The 8,222-nt window shown below is 41.7% G+C and overlaps 1 protein-coding gene across 2 annotated transcripts; it reads left to right on the forward strand.

Moving 5' to 3' along the window:
* The first annotated feature begins 310 nt into the window (after positions 1-310).
* LOC101536647 (serpin B4) lies at positions 311-6,181 on the forward strand. Of its 2 annotated transcripts, XM_012931533.2 has the most exons (8): positions 311-475; positions 984-1,037; positions 2,259-2,387; positions 3,098-3,215; positions 4,549-4,691; position 4,769; positions 4,973-5,064; positions 5,551-6,181. In XM_012931533.2, exons 1-8 carry the CDS (start codon positions 311-313, stop codon positions 5,953-5,955), a joined length of 1,107 nt encoding a protein of 368 aa, XP_012786987.2. In that variant the 3' UTR covers positions 5,956-6,181. The 2 variants fall into 2 exon arrangements, with proteins under 2 accessions (XP_012786987.2, XP_004579505.2); XM_004579448.2 differs by lacking the exon at position 4,769 and having other exon boundaries at positions 4,909-5,064.
* The last annotated feature ends 2,041 nt before the right edge of the window (positions 6,182-8,222 follow it).

Below are 8,222 nucleotides of genomic sequence, written 5' to 3' on the forward strand. Positions count from 1 at the left end.
ATGAGAGCTGGCTGGATGCCCTCCTTGGGAATCTCCATCCTGGCAGTTATTATAGAGCCTTTCTATAAAGGTCTAGATGTTCTATTGTTTACTTACAAAGGTCTTGTTAGAATGGTGATAGTATGAGTCTTCCAACTATGAGATTAATGCATGTACATTGTGAAATGCTTGAAAAGTAAACAGAAGAAAAGCTGTCATTACATGTGTCATTTCCTTCAAGAATTTTTATTATAGTCACACTCTCTTCAGTAAATCATTCTAAAATAGTCTTGATGCTTTTCCAACAGTTCCAGCCTGTACCAAGGCCAACATGAGCTCATTCAGCAAAGCACATACCCAATTCACGCTTGATCTATTCCAACAACTAGGAAAATCAAAGGAGGAAAATGTCTTCTACTCTCCTTTCAGCATCACAGCAGCATTAAGGTTGCTCCTTTTAGGGAGCAAGGGAAACACTGCACAGCAGATCAGAGAGGTAGGAGTCAGCTTTATTGTGTTGATGTTTCTGAATTTTTCTGTCACTCAACTGCTAGAAGACATGGTGCACTCATGAGCGGCAGGGATTCCATGACAGCGCAATCACTAAGCCATGTGGAAGCCCAACTGTCCCCAGATTTCTGCTCAACTTCTCCCTTGTGCCTGGGCGTCAACTTTGGGTGCTGGGATGGCCTCCTACAACAGCCCACAACTAATTATGAGCATAGAATGCAATGCCTGCTAGTGAAAGTGAGGGAGGGACCTAAGTCCAGTGGAAGTAAGATTGGATACATCCTCAGTGATGAATGAAGATTCTTTTTAAGTGGTCTGTGACAACTTAGCTTTGTTATATCTTTTGAAGAAACAAAATTTTATATTGAAGTTTTGGGGCTTTCTTCGTTGTTTTGTTTTTGCTTTGATTTCTTTTAAAGGTTTTGTTTGTTTTCTTCACCCTGTGCCAAATATTCTGAGTAAATCTTTCTTGCCCCACCTCCTGTCCCTTCTAGGTCCTTCATCTTCAGGAAGACACAGAGAACACAAAAGAAGGGTCAACCCACCACGTGAGCCACAGAGCATTTCTGATCTGAGGGAGATCCAAATATCTGAGAGGGTCATAGTTTAAACTGAGAATTTCTGTTAAAATCAAAAATGCAGCTTCGGGTAACAAATTGAAGCAAAACAATGGGAAACAGGATTATTTACATTTCATGTTCCTAGTTGTTATCCATGCTGTTATTTTACAAGAAGCTTGGAACTGTACAAGAGTACTTCAAAACATTCATGGGAAGTGGAATTAAAAGAAATCCAACTCTGCCCTTTGAAATAGTGAATATAGGCAATGTCACTGCCTTGAGACAGAGTGACTTCTCCAGCATACAGGAATAGGATTACCTCACCAAATCCAAAAACATGCAAATAGTTACAGCAGTTCCAAGTCTATAGAAGGCAGCAAGGTACTAGTTATTACTCACAAGATTATAATAATTATGGTGATTACAAAAGCATTGACAAGATGATTTCATTCTGAACAACGCATTGATAGAATAAGCACATCTATAGGGATGTTTTGGATAGTAACTGCAGTAAACAATGTTAGCTTCAAACCATAGTAGCACAAAATTTTATTAGCAAGCAAAAGTTTCCAGATTCACACAGGCTTAGTTTAAAACTTAGGCTCCTTTGATGTATGTCTCCTTGGAGTGGTCATTGAATTCTTCTCACATAGATTGGAACAAAGGCTTAGAGGTAAAGGCCCAGTGGAGCGCCAGGCATTTGCTGTTCTTACACACAGAACGATAATCATGAGAGTAAAGCCATACATTGCAGTCAATGCATTAAGAAGATGATACAACTGAGGAATCCAGTAGGATTTCATGTTGTAACATATTTAAAATATCTAATCATCAATATAAGCTATCCTTCATGGGTACCAGAAATTAAACACAATTCTTAAGGAACTTTAAGAGTTCACATAAAAAGTTAAGCCTGACAGCTGAAACCACCGAGAGGATTATCCAGTTGTAGATTACTTTGTGTACCTTCAGTTCAAAAGAGAAAAGTTTGAAGTAAATTAGAGAAGGAAAAAGGAATTTCCTGGAAGTGGTTGAGTGTAACTTGGACTTTAACTAATATCTGTGGTAAAATTCATCCAATCTCAGCACATAAACACAAAGGTTATCTTTGCAAGTGCCACTGTTTGGGTATTGATCTTACAAACTTAACACAGGTTCAGTATTTACCACGACAAAATGGTCAGTGTGCTCTGGTTTTGAATGTTGAAGGTTGAGAGGTCAGAAAATGTGCATCTCCACTTCCAAGAGCTCCTGACTGACTTAAGCAAACCCACTGATGCCTATCAGCTGAAGATTGCCAACAAGTTCTATGGAGAAAAGACTTTTCCATTTTCTCGGGTAAGTCTTCTTTATGTTCTACATACATCTAATCTGAATTCTGGGTCTTGGCCAAACAGGAGAGGCAGAGAACATGGCTAACACACAGGGCAATATTTGCCCAGGGAATATCAGATCCCTTGTTTAACCAACACATGCCCTAGGTTCTGAATACAGTGGCAAGGGACCTGTGGGTTTGGAAATTGTCTTATAATGAAAGAGGAGGTTAAGGAACAGTTGGTCATGCAACACATGTACAGCCGGCACTGATTCAGTTGCACAGAGCACGCTTTCGTGGGAAATGTATGACTAATGGCTGTGACTGGAATGTACAGGTTTGGGTGAGTCCCTGGGGATACATGGACAAGATCAAGGAATATTGAATTCCCAAAAATTAAAAATAAAACAGGTAAGGATTGAGATCCCTCGTGAGAGGCCACAGGAGAAATCCATTTTCATTGGAGCAACTTGTTTCCCCACTGGCAACCCACAGCCACTTCTACGCCTGCTTTCTCCCATGTCATCAAATCTGGAACCTAATGTCTACACTTCCCTTTGTTACTCTCAACATGGCATTTGGGTAAATGTGGGAATGGGCCAGATAGAGGATTTGATCTGGGTCTGGAGTCCGCTTGCTGTAATTATGAATAATTGTCTTGTAATCTATAGTTTCTGATAAGATTACCGATAAGATTACCTTTCCCTCTTCTTTGTTCTTTCATATATCAAAGGAATATGTGGATGCCATCACCAAATACTACCTAGCCAATGCAGAATCTGTTGATTTTGTAAATGACGCGGAAGAAAATGAAAAGAGGATTAATTCCTGGGTGGAGAGTCAAACTAATGGTAGAGTATGGAAGAGCCACACCCTAGAGAAACACTCCTTTTTTAAGATTCTTTTTATTTTTTATTGGAAAAGCAGATTTATAGAGAACAAAATCTTCCATCCACTGGTTCACTCCCCAAATGACCACAGTGGCCATAGCTGAGCTGATCCAAAACTAGGAGCAAAGAGCTTCTCCAGGTCTCCCACATGGGTTCAGTGTCCCATGGCTTTGGGCCATCCTCTGATGCTTTTTCAAGCAGAGAGCTGGATGAGAAGTGAAGTAGCCAGGACATGAACCAGTGCCCATAAGGATGACAGCACTTGCAGGCTGAGGATTAGCCAATTGAGCCATTGTGCTGATCCCCACAGAAACACACTCGAGCACCCTCTGTGAGTTCTGCACCTGGGGCAGGGTGTTTAAATGGATTTTCTGAGAATACAGAGGAGACAATACAGATGGTAGAGTAAGCAAGTATGAAGAGAACCCAAGCAAAAAGAGAAGGAATTACAGACAGCCAATGCTATGGAAATAATACTAGAGAACTCTCTGTACATGGCCCTGAGTGGCATTCTCTTTATGGATTTCAAGTATATGCTCAGACCAATTTCAAGACCATATTGTTTTTCTTTAAATAAAATCTACGTTTGATTAAGGAACTTGAAAAGAAAACCTGAGGAAGAGTTTCCCTTTTACTAATAAAGGAACGAGCAGTCTACCTGTAAACCACTCTTGTTTCCATCACAGCGGGAACTGTCTGAATCATGGCTCCATCTACATACTCCCCAGGAATTGTGCAGCTGTCTTTCCCATCCAAAGCATGGAGCCTAACAAGCCTCCATCCTCTGGATTCCTAACCTACCCACTCCCCTCACTTCAGGTCAAACCTACAGCAATTCCAGGAGAATAAATGGAAAAATGCCCCCCAGAGAGTAGTGAATATAGCACAGAGCACACAGTTCAGATGATGGAGCTCATGTTATTTTTCCTGAGAACAACTAAAGCCTATATCCTGTGGGGAGTGAGTCCACGGCTGGAGAAGGGAGGAGTAAGAGAAAACATGGGTGGGGAGAGAAGGAAATTTTTAAAATGTTAAAAAGTAAATAAAGTCGTGACTGAAGTCACTTGTATACCGCTGTGAACTCCTCTGCCATCAGAAGAAAGGGTTCCTCCATCGCGGGTAACTCTAACAAGCTGAAGCCATGGGGCAGAATACTCCGGCAAAGCACTGGCTGGTGGGTCCCTGAGGTGTCCATCTAAGGGAATCAAGGACTGCTAGAGAACTTTTGTCAAGCGTCTTCCAGACAAACCACTTGTACCTTGCATGACAGACTATTTTTCACTTTCTCTTGTAGGAAAAATCAAGAACCTATTTCCTGATGGGACTCTTGACAGCAGCACCATACTGGTGCTGGTGAACGCAATCTATTTCAAAGCGGAGTGGGACCAGAAATTTTATACAAACAAGACCAAGGAGGCCGAATTCTGGCTAACCAAGGTATTGTCTATATTTATTTATATAACATACTTTAGTTAACATATTTGGTAGGATGTACCACTGCAAGTACAAAACAGGGTGTGTTGTGGCTGATTCGTTCTCTTTCTGTAATTCTAATTAACAAATACTTGAAGACAGTATTATCCTGCCTCACAAAATTCTCAGGTTTTGTCTTGGTTCTCAACCTGGTATGCGTTTGATGCATGATTCATTGCAGGATACCAGCAAACCTGTGCGGATGATGAAACAAGTGAACTATTTCAATTTCGCTTTGCTGGAAGATGCTCAGGCCAGGATCCTGGAAATACCATACAAAGGCAAAGATCTGAGCATGATTGTGCTGCTGCCAAACGAAGTAGAAGGGCTGCAGAAGGTAAAACTTGGTACCTGCAATTCCTCCTTCTGTCATGCAAACTCTTCCTGAGGCACTAGATATAAGCAAGGCAAACTCTTTTAGACCTAGGTGCTCCAAAATCATGGAAAATGCACAGCAAGGTGCTGAGATTCATCATTCTGTTTCAATTATTTTAGAGCAAGACCTGATGTACAGTCTATTTTAAATAAATTAGTGTAATGATTTAATTAATATATGCATATATGCACATATGTAAAAGGCGAAAGATTTATTCGTTCTGAAGAGAAACCAGAGTATATATGCACATATGTAAATGCATGTATGACAAAATGTACTTCAGTATTCAGAACTCTTATTTTTGATTATTGAAATAACATGCAGTGAACTGAATTTTTTGAATTTTACATTCATTAAGATGAAGATTTTCCACATATTCAACTCAGTGTTAAAATGTGATCATGGTTTATAATTATTCACATCACTTAATTTTTTCCCTTTCTATAGCTTGAACAGCAACTCACGGCTGAGAAATTGATCAAGTGGATGAGCTCACAGAACATGGAAAATGTGGAAGTTAATTTACACCTACCTCAGTTCAAAATGGAAAAGAGTTATAAACTCAATTCCATGTTGAAAGCCATGGGGATAGTGGATGCCTTCAATCCACGGGATGCCGACCTGTCGGGCCTGGCTGAGCACCGAGGCCCTGTGGTGTCTGAAGCACTGCACAAGTCCTTCGTGGAGGTGACGGAGGAGGGAACAGAGGCTGCTGCAGCCACTGGCCTGGTAACCAGGGTGACATCAGCGCCAGTGCAAGAGCAATTCCACTGTAACCACCCTTTCCTGTTCTTCATCAAGCAAAGTAAGACCAACAGCATCCTGTTCTTTGGTCGAGTCTCTTCCCCTTAGATGCAAGTAGCTGGTCATTACTTTAAGGAAAAGTTTACAGGGTCATTCCTGTACATTTCTAGTGGCCGACAACAGGCTCTCCTATCTCATTTTCCTTTCTGATGTCATACTCATCACTAAAACTGGTGAAAATAGTATGTCTGTATCATTCTCTATTTTCACACGTTAGCCTACCTTTTCACCCCTAAAAATTCCCCTTGGGGCAAAACATTAACCTCAGATTAAGATAAAAAGATATATTAATACCATATTTTCTGAATTTAAAATATGATTCAATGTCTTACCAAATTCAAGTGAATCAACCCAAATTATATTGTCTCTTTAAACTTATTAACCTGGAATTCCTCAATTTCTCTGGATAATTTTTGGAACCCTTCATATATTTATAAATTTTGTGAATCTGTGAAATACATTCTCAATAAAACTTTGACTTACTCAAAGTATTTGTTGCCTTGCCTTTTTCTTTTCAATAGCATATAAGTAATTGATCACAAACAGGACAACTTAGAATTACCCATGTATTAGTCGAGTAGAGATTTAAAAATAAAACAAGAATATGGAGTGGCATGGTAGACAGATACACCACTATACATATTTAATTTTAAATTTTGGAAAGTCAAGGAAAATTTGGAATACTGAAATATGGGAAATGAGCTTATTCTAGATTGATAGTTTTATTTGATACTAATTTATTTAATACTAATATTTACAGTATTAGAGAAATACATTAAGAGGAGAAAGCACGCTGCACAGTGGTTAAGCTGCCACATGGAGCACTCCCATTCCACACTGAGTGCCTGCACCCGCCCGAGTCTGGCTGCACTCCCATCCCAGCTTCTTGCTAACGCACACCCTTAGAGGCAGCAGGCGATACCACAGAGGGTGGATCACTGCTACCCTGGTGGTAAAATCCAATTACTTTCCCTGTTCCTGGATATGGTCTGTCCATAGACTCCAGGTGTGTGGTTACTGCTTCCTTGAAGTTGAAAGCTCTAGCTGCAGTAGTGCAAGCTCCCAAAATTATCTGGGGTGTTGGAAAGAGCCCTGAGATCTGCATCTCAGGTACACATCAACTGCCTCCCCTGGTTTACCAGAACCTCAGGCACAGCAGTGCCCTCTAGGGGTAAAAAGCTCTAGGTGCAATGATTCTTAAAATGTTCCCAAAAATATTTAGTCTTGAGCACTGGTACCTCAGGACTGATAGAATATTCCAGAACTAAACCAACCATCATGGAGCCTCAAAAGCAGTCTAAACGATGGAATGACCCACCCACCCAACTTGAGGTGCAAAAAGAATATTTGGGAATGCCAAATTTCATGTAATATGAGGGATTCGAGGTAGCCATGTTTACTCTTCTGCAGTTCCTCATAGGCTGCTAGGCTACAGGTGATTGAGGGCTAGAAGGGAGAGGGTACTCCACTGTGGAAAGCAGTGCGGACAGCTGACTCATAGAGTGGCAGTGGCTGGAACCAGTCCTCTCAGAATCAGCTTCTGAGAGAAGCACAGGTGTGGAAGACACTGGTGCAAGCAGTATACCTCCACAGAACAACCCCAGCCCATGCCCCAAATGCAAGAGAAGTGTGCTTTGAAAGAGCACCATTGGGCCCGGCGGCGTGGCCTAGCGGCTAAAGTCCTCGCCTTGAAAGCCCCAGGATCCCATATGGGCGCCGGTTCCAATCCCAGCAGCTCCACTTCCCATCCAGCTCCCTGCTTGTGGCCTGGGAAAGCAGTAGAGGACGGCCCAAAGCTTTGGGACCCTGCACCCGCAGGGGAGACCCGGAAGAGGTTCCAGGTTCCTGGCTTCGGATTGGCGTGTACCGGCCCGTTGCGGCTCACTTGGGGAGTGAAACATCGGATGGAAGATCTTCCTCTCTGTCTCTCCTCCTCTCTGTATATCCGGCTTTCCAATAATAATAATAAAATCTTTAAAAAAAAAAAAAGAAAGAAAGAAAGAGCACCATCCCCTCGTCTAAATGAAAGAGGATTCCCACGCCCCTATGGTCTGGTCTTGAGATTCATGGGACCTGAGCACTCAGGAGGCTTCCACGGGCAGAGCCATCTCATGCCAAGAGCCCCAGGTGATCAGTGATGTTTCAGGTAAGAGGGCTAATTGTTTAAACTTATTCATGAGTCACCCTGTGCTAACTTCCCACACAGGACGCCATCTTCAAACAGATGTATTATGATGGGAGTTGATGGTAAACCTCTCTGTTAGAGATTGACTTTGGCTTCTGTGTATCAGATGGAGGATATTCTTCATCTCACT

Source organism: Ochotona princeps, chromosome 18 (genome assembly GCF_030435755.1).
Source record: "Ochotona princeps isolate mOchPri1 chromosome 18, mOchPri1.hap1, whole genome shotgun sequence".
Taxonomy (NCBI): domain Eukaryota; kingdom Metazoa; phylum Chordata; class Mammalia; order Lagomorpha; family Ochotonidae; genus Ochotona; species Ochotona princeps.